Consider the following 12469-nt stretch of genomic DNA (forward strand, 5'->3'; position numbering starts at 1 on the left):
GTTTGATACTTAAAAACATTGATTTCACTTACTTTCCTTAACTTGCCCTCCCTCACCCCCCTCCCCAGTGTATAATACTCGTAAATAATTGTGGTAGAAAATCTTATTCAGGTGGACTTTCAATCAGACTTTCTTTGTTCCTGTTTTTAACCTCCCTAAATTATATATCTTTATTTTGTAGGTATCATAGCAGCAAATGTTTTTGTATTCTGTTTATGGAGAGTACCTTCTCTACAGCGGACAATGATCAGATATTTCACATCTAACCCAGCCTCAAGTAAGTCTACTTATGACTTTATTTTGATGTAGAGGTAATATGAAAGAAATATGCTTTGTTATTGAAATGCTGTGAAAAGGATGAGTTACTTGTCAACAATTATAAGCAAAATCCAGAAGATAGACTGTAAGCTCCTTGAGGAAAGGGACCTCATCTCTCTTAGTCTTATGTCCCAGGTACTTAAAATGTGCCTTGCACATAGTAGATATGTTGACCCAAGATCCATGATCACTACAAGTTTACTCTTGGAGGATACTGTTATTTACAACTTCATATCTGTAATTGAAATAATTTACTAATTCTTTTTTCTAAGTAACTTTTGCCGTAAGGACAAGTTGCTTTCATTGAACTGAGAATTTTTATTGGTTGCTTACTAAGTAGAAGAAATTTAAGAGAATTTTTCACCACCTTGAAAAATACTATGGTAAACCATCTTATTTAAACTTCTTAATTTGCTCTTTTTGTTTCCTATTTTTAGTTTTTTGTAATAGTAATGAAAAAAATCTAAAAAATCTAAAACAGATCATTTTTAGATCATGGCTGTGTGTCCTATGATTACCAGACTGTTTTTCTTTCTCTTGTAGAGGTCCTTTGTTCTCCAATGTTGCTGTCAACATTCAGTCATTTCTCCTTGTTTCACATGGCTGCAAATATGTATGTTTTGTGGAGCTTCTCCTCCAGCATAGTGAACATTCTGGGCCAGGAGCAGTTCATGGCAGTTTACTTATCTGCAGGTAATAAGCTTTAATCTGGGGATCTTTCAGAGTATAAACACTTTCACCTATCTGGAGAAGGAAGGAAGGGAATGATTATAGCCATATTCTACACATGAACATTGTAATAGAGAATTGTACAAACTGTCTATAGAGAAGGATACCACAGACTGATGGGGTTATCTTTTCTGCTTCTCATTTTGCTGGTTTCTTCTTAGATTATTTAGTATGTTTAGTTTTAACTCAGGATAGACGGGAGTTAAGGTTTAGTGTAGAATTTAAGAATGTCATTTTTATCTCGTTAGGCTTTGGTTTCTTTAGCTCAGGTCCACCATTTTATAAATAGGTGCTTCCCAGACTTCCTGGCTGTCTCAATCATCTGGATCTTTGTTAAATAACCTTAAGCTCATTTACCACAGTGTGTTCAGTTTCCAGAAGGCTTTAGATCACAACTTTGTAATATTGTCAAGAATGAGTTTATATTCTATCTTTGCTGCAAGCATATATCTTAATCTGGAATCACTCCAGTCGGTCCTGGAGATAACATCATTTCCTTATTTCAACTAGGAAATGGTAGTAGTGGATTCCAGGTTCCTAGATGCTACTAAACTGGCAAGTGGTCAGTTAAATTTTACCTCTCTGTTTGCAGAATGTACTTAATTAAAAACCACACAGGGGTACCTGGGTGGCTCAGTTGGTTGGGCGGCTGCCTTCAGCTCAGGTCATGATCCTGGAGTCCCGGGATCGAGTCCCGCATCGGGCTCCCTGCTCGGCGGGGAGTCTGCTTCTCCCTCTGACCCTCTTCCCTCTCATGCTCTCTCTCATTCTCTCTCTCTCAAATAAATAAATAAAATCTTTAAAAAAAAAAAAAAAAAAAAAAAAAAAAAAAACCACACAGCATAAAAATTCATTTCTGAAATCCCTTTTTTTAAAATTTTTTAAAAAAATGGGCGCCTGGGTGGCTCAGTTGGTTAAGCGACTGCCTTCGGCTCAGGTTATGATCCTGGAGTCCCTGGATCGAGTCCCGCATCGGGCTCCCTGCTCGGCAGGGAGTCTGCTTCTCCCTCTGACCCTCCCCCCTCTCATGTGCTTGCTCTCTCTCATTCTCTCTCTCTCAAATAAATTAAAAAAAAAAAAAATCTTTAAAAAAATAAAAATTTTTTTTAAAATTTAGTTTATTTTTTAAATAATCTCTATACCCAAAAAAACAACTCACAACCCTGAGATCAAGAGTTACATGCTCTCCCGGCTGAGCCAGCCAGGCGCCCCTAAAAATCCCTTCATTTAAAAACAGTATATTTGGGGGTACCTGGGTGGCTCAGTCATTAAGCGTCTGCCTTCGGCTCAGGTCATGATCCCAGGGTCCTGGGATTGAGCCCCGCATCGGGTTCCCTGCTCGGCGGGAAGCCTGCTTCTCCCTCTCCCACTCCTCCTGCTTGTGTTCCCTCTCTCGCTGTCTCTCTGTCAAATAAATAAAATTTTAAAAATAATAAAATAAAAATAAAAACAGTATATTGGGGCACCTGAGTGGCTCAATTGGTTAAGCGCCCGCCTTCAGCTTAGGTCATGATTCTGGAGTCCTGGGATCAAGCCCTGTGGCAGGGAGTTTCCTTCCCTCCCTCTCCCTCTGCTTCCCTCCCTCCCCTCTGTGCCTCCCCCCGCCCATGCTCTCTCCCCCACTCATGCACTCTCACAAATAAATAAAATCTTTTGAAAAATAAAAAACAGTATATCTGGGAATCATACTGTAGTGTGGAAAAAAAGCACTTGAGAGCCTGAAGTTAGAAGACCTAGTTTTATTAGATCCTATTTCTGCTACTCGCTGTGTGATGTTGCAGAAAAGACTATACACCTCTCTGAGGATGATGATACTCTCTCATGACAAGGGGTTGTAGAAAGGATTAAATAGAAGCGTCTACCACAAGGCCCAGAATGGGTGCTGATTTTAATCAGTTTTAATCAAATATCCATGCATCTGGTCCCTCAAAACTAGAAACTGAGCAACATCTTTGGCCTGTGACAGAAGTGTATAGTTCTTTCCCCAAGCACTAGTTGTATTGTTGTAGGTACAAACGGGTCTTTCTCAGGTGCCATTAATCCCTGCTCTCTAGGAAGTTGTTTTAAAAATGAGCCATATTCAGCTTAGATAACTTTGGAGCCAAAGGGACTTGTAAAAGATCATCTAGTCTAGATCTGCAGCAGAGTCACTTGGCAAGCTGAGTAAAATATAGATTCCCTGGTCCCACTCCAGAGAATCTGATTTTAGTGTTTGGAGTGTAGCCCAGAGGATTCCCAGACAGTTGGTGGGTTTGGAACTAGTCTCTTTCATGTTATAGATGAGAAAAATGAGAACTGAGAAGTAAAGTGAATGACCTTAATGTCATTCAGTAAGTAAGTTGTACAGTTGGTCAAACTTTTTCTTAAAAATATCTGAAGTGATAGGTATTCATGCCTGCACCTTGTACTGACCCAGGCAGAAATCCGACACTGTTAGTCTCTGTGGGGTGGAGATCAGAAATGGAAACCATTTTTATACTTCACTAAAATTATCAAAATGTGACTTATTTCCCAGGTGTTATTTCCAATTTTGTCAGTTATGTATGTAAAGTCGCCACAGGAAGATATGGACCATCACTTGGTGCAGTAAGTATTTCTAATGTAAATTTTCTTAATTTAGTTTTTAACTTCATTTTGACATAATTTTAGGCTTACAGAAAAGTTGCATAATTATTACAATGACTTCTATATACCCTTTACCCTACTGTTAAGTACAGAAGCACAGTAAAATTATTAAAGCCAGGAAATTAACATTTGAAACAATACTACTAACTAATCTGTATCTAATTTAGAATTCATACGTTTGTAGAGCCTTGTAAACTCCAGGCCATAGCTTTTAACTGTTGGTCATTTATATATACTCACTGGAAAAGTACAAATCAAGAGTAGTCAGAACAGTTGGGTGTTCAATCCCCAAAACCAGAGAGCCTAATCTAGCATTGGAAAATTGAAAATAATTACAGATTTGATTCTGGTACTATATCCTTCTGTTTAGTCACTATTTGAGTGTCTGCTACGCAGATTAGACTAGTAGGTACTGTACCAGAGACTGGGGATACAGCCAGTGAGCAAGATGATCACAATTCCGGTCTTTAGGCGTTATGTTCTGGATGCTTAAAAACAAAAATACAAAAAACAAAAAAGCGCATATGTGTTTTTTGAGTTTAATGGCAGATTTCTAGGCACATGGAAATCTTTGCATAACATTTCTTTAAAGACTACACATTCATTTTGTACATATTTAAGTGCAAATCACTTAAATGCATTCATATAGGGGATTTCATATTTAAAGAAACTTCTTGAAGGTTCATTTTTAGAAAAAGAATTCTTAGGTAATCATCCCATAATGTGTGTGTTCCTCAGATTTGTGTGTACTTAATTTCTCAGTGAGACCTGTATCTTCTCCTATCACCTACTTGATTTCTTAAGCACCCCTTTTTCCCTGCATGGAATGTTTTATATATAAAATTTGGTGCTGGTATAATTTACATATTTCAAATCCTATCCTTTACCTCAGTCACCAACTAAGCATCTGTTATGTGAAGGCAGTGAAGACCACTGGGGTGAATCATAAATGGACTCTGACTTTGGTTGGGGAAAAAACATTATACACATACATAATACACACCAAAAGGGCTGAGTGATCTCTAGAGGAGTTTGGGTGTCCTCAGAGTGAGGAGACATTTCTCATTAACTGAGGGGATCTCGGAGGGCTTTTTTTTTTTTTTTTAAGATTTATTTATTTACTTTGGAAAAAGAGAGCAAGGGGGGGGAGGGGGAGAATCCTCAAGCAGACTTTTTAGTGAGTGCAAAGCCCGACACGGGCTTAATCCCACAACCCCAAGATCATGACTTAGCTGAAATCAAGAGTCGGGTGCCCAACTAACTCAGCCACCCAGGTGCCCCGGGAGGGCATTTTGATGTGCCCTCAGACAAGTGTTATTCTCATTTTACAAATAAGAAACTGAAATCCAAGATGAAAAGAGTGTGGCATATGATATTTGGAATTAGACTGGTTTGAATTCCAGCTGTCACTTACTTGTGATTTCTAGAACATATATTACTGAACCTCTTTGAACTTCAGCTTCTCTATATAAAATGGGGATAACACCTCTCTTTTGGATCTTCAGTGCAGGTGTGTTTAGAATGCTTAGCATAATAAGGAGCATGTGCTAAGAATTGTGGAGTTCCTGTTAGTCATCAAAATTCTGTAGAGCCATGTCAGGATAAAATTATTGTCCCCAGTAATTAAAGAAAACAAAATCGCCAGGAATAATGGCATTTTTAATGAGAAAGCTGGAAAAAAAATACTATTGACAAAGTTTTGTTTTGTCAATTAACATATTGGCACTAGGGAGCAAGAATACTGACTGCATTTTGGTAAGGGTTTTGTTTAGCTAGAGCTCTGTGTTCTGAATCTCACTTAAAAATTGTTTTTTAGTAGTTATTGGTAGGAAGCTTTTCTCTAGTGTGCTTTTCAAAAGTTTATTGTCTGTGAAATGTGACCCTTAATCTTGAGATGGCAAATATCAATAAAATGTTCATTGTAGGAAACAGCATTTGTTAAAATTTTAGAGGAATTTTTTTTACTTGATGTTATAGCTTATCACAGGCCAAATTTGCTCACCAACATTATGATAACTTACTGTAACTTCATTGATTAAAGTATCACTGATTTAATCTGTATATAAAGTGAATTCTCTGCTAAATTAGGAAAGTATCTAGTCTCTTCCTACAGGGTTGCAAGTAAAATAAAATGGTCACTAGAACAGATTTGGAATTCCATTTTGATTTGTTTATAGTGTTTGGAGTGTATCTCTTTGTATAACTTTCTTAGTGGCTGCTCTAGGTATTGCAACATATATACATGACTGTACACACACACACCACTTACCACAGTGTGCTGGTGGTGGTTGAGTGAAGTAAACCTTACCTCCATTTTCATCCCTGTATCTTCCTCAAATTATAATTGCCTTAAATAGTTCCTCTGCGTACATTTAGAATATTGGCCACTGTTGTTGTTATATGTGCTTCAACCACTAAGCATCATTTAGAAAATTCCAAGGGAGGAGAAAACTACTGTATTTATGCATAATTTTTACTTTTTCCATTGTTTTTCTGCCCTGATGTTTCAAGATTTCTTCCATCTATCATTTTCTTTTTATTGAAGGAATTTCCTTTAGTCAATCTTTTAGGTAGGTCTGCTAGTGCTAAATTCTCTTAGGTTTTTCTTTGAGAATGTCTGCCCCTTCATTTCTGAAGGATATTTTCACTGGATAAAAAATTCCAGGCTGACATTTCTTTTGGCACACGAAAAATATTGTGCCACTTCTTTTTGGCCTCCACAGGCTCTGAAGAGAAATCCTTTGTTGTTCAAATAGCTTTTTGCCTATAGGTAAGGTGTTGCTGATCTCTTTGAAGATTTTTTTCTTTGTCTTGAGTTTTCAGAAGTTTGACCCTGTCTTGTCATGGATATCTTTGTGTTGATCTTGTTTGGGGTTTGCTTAGCTTCTTGAATCTAGAGTTTGTCTTTTGGAAATTTTCAGCCATTACTATTTCAAATACTTTTTCATCCTCACTCTTCCTCCCTCCTCTGGAACTCTGATGACATGATGTTAGATCACTTATAATTTCATGGGTCCCTGAAATTTGGTTATTTTTTTTCAGTCTTGTCTTTCTGTTGTCCCGACTGGGTAATTGCTATTCTGTTTCAAGTTCACTAATTATTTTCTTTGTCCTTTCCATTCTGCCTTGGCCCATTGATTGAGTGTTTTTATTTAGGGTACTATATTTTTCAGTTCTAAAGTTTACATTGTTCATGGTGTCTTCTGTTTCTTTGAGCTTTTCTATTTCTGTGCTATTTTTCACTCATTTCAAGCATGTTTGTAATTGTTCATTAAAGCGTTTTTATAATTGCTGTTTAAAAATGTTTGTCAGACAGGGCGCCTGAGTGGCTCAGTCGGTTGGGCAGCTGACTCTTGTTTTGGCTCAGGTCATGATCTCATGGGATGGGATCAAGCCCCGAGTGGCTCTGCGCTCAGCGGGGAGTCTGCTTGAGATCCTCTTCCTTTGCCACCCCCCCCCCCCGCCCCTGCTTGCACGCTCGCATGCTCTCTCTCTCTCTCTCAAATAAATTCTTAAAAAAACCCAAAATGTTTGTCAGACAATATCTGTATCATCTTGTTGGGGTCTATTGTCTTTTCTCATTCAACTTGAGATTTTTCTGGTTCTTGGTATGGTGAGTGATTTTTAAATGAAACCTGAACATTGGATATTATGAGACTTTGAATCTTATTTAAATCTATTGTTTATCAGGCTGCCCCCTGACACTGCTCTGATGAGGGGAAGGGATGTGTTGACCATTAGTGTCTGGTGAGGTGGAAGTAGTCCAGGTTTCCTACTCAGCCTCCTTTGACACCTAGGGGATAGGGCTCTTGTTACTAAAGGGCAGGACTGGGAGTTCTGGGAGTTCAGTCTCCTTGTAGACCTCTCCTGGCTAGGAGGAACAGGGCCTTGTTACTGCTGCCCACATGACTTCCACTGACACTACCCTGTCGACCGTATTAGGATACCAGGTTGCAGTCTGCAAGGGTAGAAGTCTAGGCTCTCCCCTCAGCCTTTGTTGATGGGGATTGGGCCGCAGCTAGTTCTTTTGTTCGGCTGGTGTAGAGTGGTTATTATCTAAAAGTTGATTGTCTTGCTAGGCTACCGTTTCTTGGTCCTTTGGCTACAGAGAGCATTTTAGGGTGTGGGGATGGACCCATTTTGTCTCAGTTCTTTGATGTTTCCAGGTGATGAGGTTCTCCAGAGCCAAGTCTGAGTTATGTGAGGCCAAAACCCACAGGACTCACCACTGTGTCATTCCTTGGATCCCAGGGTTCCTTGCTGGTCTGCTTTCTTCTCTCAGCCTTTTAGAGTCTTCTTAGTTTTACATGTTTGTTTTACATGTAATGCCAGGGTTTTTAGCTGTACTCACTAGCTTGTGGAAACACAAAGCCCCTTAGAGCAAATTCATTTAAAATTCATCGTGCAAAAAAAGTCACACATGTGAACAATGATATGTTATGAAGATTATATGGATAAAGAATTACTTATGAAAATTTACTTATGAAACAAAAAATTATATGCACATCTTAATTGCAAGTATATAATCAGTGTACGTTTTACATTTAAGTCTGTGTTTCACTTTGAAAAGAACTGCAAAAAACTCTTGAACCACAGTCACCAGTTTTTAACATTTTGCCACATTTCACTACCATTTTCTCTATATATACATACTATTTTTTCTGAACTGTTTGCAAGTAGGTTGCATATATCATGCCCTTTTACCCCTAAATACTTCAGTGTATATTTCTAAGAATATGAATGTTCTTGTATCTTTCCACAGTTCAGTTATCAAATTCAGGAAATTTAGTATTGATACAATACTTTAACTTCATTTATAGAACATATTCCAGTCTTTGTCAGTTGTCCCAATAATGTCTAGTAGCTATTTTTTCCCCCTCTAAGATCATGTATTGCATTTAGTGGTTATGTCGCTCTGGTCTTCTAAAAGCTGGAACATTTCCTTCCGCAGCCCTTTTTTTTTTTTTTTAATTGAAGTATAAGTGACATAACATATTAGTTTCAGTGTACAACATAGTGATTTGATATTTGTATATATTGCAAAATGATCACCACAGTAATTCTAGTTAACATAGTTAAGAGTAAGTCTGTTACCATTTATAGTTACACATATTTTTCCTTGCCATAAGAACTTTTAACATCTGTTCTCTTAGTAACTTTCACATATGCAACACAGTAATATTAACTGTGGTTGCCATGCTGTACATTACATCCCTATGACTTACCTGTTTTATAATTGGAAGTTTGTACCCTTTGACCCCCTTCACCCATTTTGGCTCTCCACATCCCAGACTCTGGCAGCCACCAGTCTGTTCTCTCCATACATGAGCTTGCTTTTTGTTTTTTTAAGATTCCATACATAAGTGAAATCATACAGTATTTTTCTTTCTCTGGCTCATTTCACTTAACATAATGCCCTTAAGGTCAATCCATGTTGTCACAAATGGCAAGGTTTCCTTCCTTCCTTCCTTCCTTCCTTCCTTCCTTCCTTCCTTCCTTCCTTCCTTCCTCCCTCCCTCCCTCCCTCCCTCCCTCCCTCCCTCCCTCCCTCCCTCCCGAGGGAGCGTGCACGAGCAAGGGGAGGGGCAGAGCAGAGGGAGAGTGAGAGAATCCCAAGCAGATTCCATGCTAAGCCCAGAGCCCAGCACAGGGCTCAATCTCACAACCCTGAGATCATGACCCAAGCTGAAATCATGAGTCAGACGCCCAACTGACCAAGCCACCCAGGCACCCCAAGATTTCCTTCTTTTTAATGGTTGAATAATACGTGTGTGTGTGTGTGTGTGTGTGTACACACCATGTTTTCTTCATCGATGGACACTTAGGTTGTTTCCCTATCTTAGCTATTGTAAATAACTCTAGTATGAACATGGGGATGCATATACCTTTTTGAGTTAGTGTCTCTGGATAAATACCCAGAAGTGGAGTTATTGGATCGTATGAAAATTCTGTTTTTAATTTTTTTAAACATTTTTTAAACGATTTAATTAATAATTTATTGAGACAGAGTGTGCACGAGCAAGGGGAGGGGCAAAGGGAGAGAGAGAGAGAGAGAGAGAGAATCTTAAGCAGACTCTGTGCTAAGCACAGAGCCCATAATGGGCTTGATCTCCAGACCCTGAGATCATGACCTGAGCTGAAATCAAGAGTCAGATGACCAACTGACTGAGCCACCCAGGTGCCCTTCTGTTTTTAATTTTTTGAGGAACTTCCATGCTGTTTTCCATAGTGGTTGCACCAATTTACAGTCCCATCAGTGGTGCATGAGGTTTCCTTTTTCTCCACATCCTTGTCAACACTTACTATTTTCTTTTTGATAATAGCCATTCTAACAAGTGTGAGGTGATACCTCATTGTGATTTTGATTTGCATTTCCCTGATGATTAGTGATATTGAGCACCTTTTCATGTGTTTGCTGACCATCTAAATGTCGTCTTTGGAAAAATGTCTGCAGATCTGCCCTTTTTAAATTGGATCGTGTTTTTTTGCTATTGAGTTACATGAATTCTTTATTTCAGAAATTAATCCCTTACCAGATATAATTTGCAAATATTTTCTCCCATTTGGAAGGTTGCCTTTCCATTTTGTTGATAGTTTCCTTTGCTGTACAGAAGGTTTTGGGTTTGTTGTAGTCCTACTTGTTGCTTTTGGTCAGCTTTTTTTTTTTTTTTCATGTCATTAACAGTTTTGAACAATACAGGTCAGTTATTTAATAGAATGTCCATCAGTTGTGTGTGTCTGTTTCCTCATGAAGAGATGCTGATGGTGTGTTTTTTGGTTGGAATGCTACACGAGTGGTGTTAGGCCCTTGGGTACCACAACTGGAGACACATAATGCCCATTTGCCCCTTATTGTCCATTTATTGACTGGTTGTTATCCAGCTTCTCTACTGTAAAGTTACTGTTTACCTTTTAAAATTAATGTGTAATTTGTGAAAAGGTGCTTTTGGGATTTATGTAAATATCAGGATCTCTTGTTTGTCACTCTCCTCACCCCCCTTAAATAGCATCCATTGATTATTCTGCCTTGAATCAGTTTTTGCTCTGATGGTTGTTAAAAGAGTGAAGATGTACATCTCCTTAGCTTTTCCTAATGTTAACATCTTCCATAACCATAACTTACCAAACTAAAAAATTAACATTGGTAAAGCATTGTTAAACTGCAGACTATATTTGGATTTCCAATTTTCCCACGATGTTCTTTTTTTTTGTTCCAGGATACTACATTGCATTTAATTATCATGTCTTTTTAGTATCCTCCAGTCTGTGATGGTTTCTCGGTCTTTCCTTGTCTTTCATGACCTTGATACTTTTGAAGAATAGTAGGAATATATTTTGTAGAATGTCCCTCATGGAAATTTTATTATTATTTATTATATTTATTTTTTATTTTTTTAAAGACTTTTAAGTAATCTCTACACCCAACATGGGCTTGAACTCAACCCTAAGATTGAGTCACATGCTCTACCAACTGAGTGAGCCAGGTGCCCCAGAGTTGTATTATTTTTAATAAGTGACTAGAACTGAGAACTTTGGCAGAAGAAGAGTGAAGTTAAAGCGCTGGCCTCCTTTGCTCTCTCCTTGGTCTCCAGCTGCACTCAGCTTCTTTGCATTTTTCCCCTTCACTGTACTCTTTGATCTTCAGGCTTGGTTCAAGCTGGTTTTCTGCCTGGAACACTCTTCTCATCTCCTCCCCTTCTAAAGATTGGCCAGTGCCTGGTAACGCTTCCATGCAAAATTTGATGTCACTTACGACCCCTGAGCTTACATCAGCTCTCCCTTCCACGTGCTGCCATAGTATGCCCTACTTCCCCATCATAGCTGATCATATTTTGTTTTTACTTCTGCTCCTCTGTAAGCTCCATTAAGGAAGGGACTGCTGGTTTTGTTCCCCTCTATACCCCCACCATCTAACATAGTGCCTGATACAAAGTAGGCCTCAAGTATTTGGATGAATGATTATTGTGAGATTTAATGTGAACTAGGGATTATGATCTAATTTCTCAAGTATTCTACCATTTAGAGGAAGTGGGAACATGTCTAACATTAAGAGTTTAGTTAAATTAGCATTATTTATCCAGAAGATATTTCATAGCCATTATACATTTAAGTTATGAAGATTATATAGCAACCTGGAAAAACACATGATTTAAAAAAAATACAGCCATTATAATTTCAACTACAACAAGAATTTCAACTATAACAAGAAATGGTTGACTTATTGATCATAAGCTTGTGACATTTAGGGTTTTGTTTTTAAAGTAAACTCTAGGCCCAACCTGGGGCTTGAACTCACGACCCTGAGATCAAGAGTTGCATACTTTACTGACTGAGCCAGCCCCAGGCACCCTGACATTTAGATTTTTATTCTCTAATATGAGGTTGTTGGGAGAAGTGCTTCTCAGGCAGGCAGATGCATGTGTGTCCCTGGGAGGATGCTGTGACGGGTGGGTCATGCAGAGCCACGGGATAGACATGGCATGCTTTCCTGGAGCAGAACATTTGCTCAAAGGTTTTAAAGAAAATGGTTAGTTTTATTATGAAGTAGGGTGCAAATTTCATGGGATTTTTTTTTTTTTTTTAAGATAAAGCATTATACTTGGAAGAGGTTCATGCATGTGGGTTTCTTTGGGCAAATGTCACATTCTGGGTGAAGTGGCTTTGTGGAAATTTAAGAATTTCTTTTTGGTCATTAAATGAAGCCCTGAAGTTCATTAAGCACTCACATGCTGGTGGTTGTACATCTCGTTCTGTCCAGATGGTTACCGTGCAGTGGACTTGCAGCCCCTTTGTCTGA

The 12469-nt window shown here is 38.4% G+C and overlaps 1 protein-coding gene across 5 annotated transcripts in view; it reads left to right on the forward strand.

Annotated features, from left to right (window-relative positions):
- The window catches only part of PARL (presenilin associated rhomboid like), a 47870-nt gene that overhangs the window by 30230 nt on the left and 5171 nt on the right, over positions 1–12469 (forward strand). For all 5 annotated transcript variants that reach the window (XM_064584558.1, XM_064584564.1, XM_064584567.1 and 2 more), the window contains 3 exons: positions 182–277; positions 862–1011; positions 3563–3633. In XM_064584558.1, coding sequence (XP_064440628.1) covers positions 182–277; positions 862–1011; positions 3563–3633 — 317 coding nt within the window. The remainder of the gene's footprint in view (positions 1–181; positions 278–861; positions 1012–3562; positions 3634–12469) is intronic.

This window comes from Mirounga angustirostris, unplaced genomic scaffold, assembly GCF_029215605.1.
Source record: "Mirounga angustirostris isolate CCGP_5_RB_7025 unplaced genomic scaffold, mMirAng1.0.hap1 SCAF_1, whole genome shotgun sequence".
NCBI classification, from domain to species: domain Eukaryota; kingdom Metazoa; phylum Chordata; class Mammalia; order Carnivora; family Phocidae; genus Mirounga; species Mirounga angustirostris.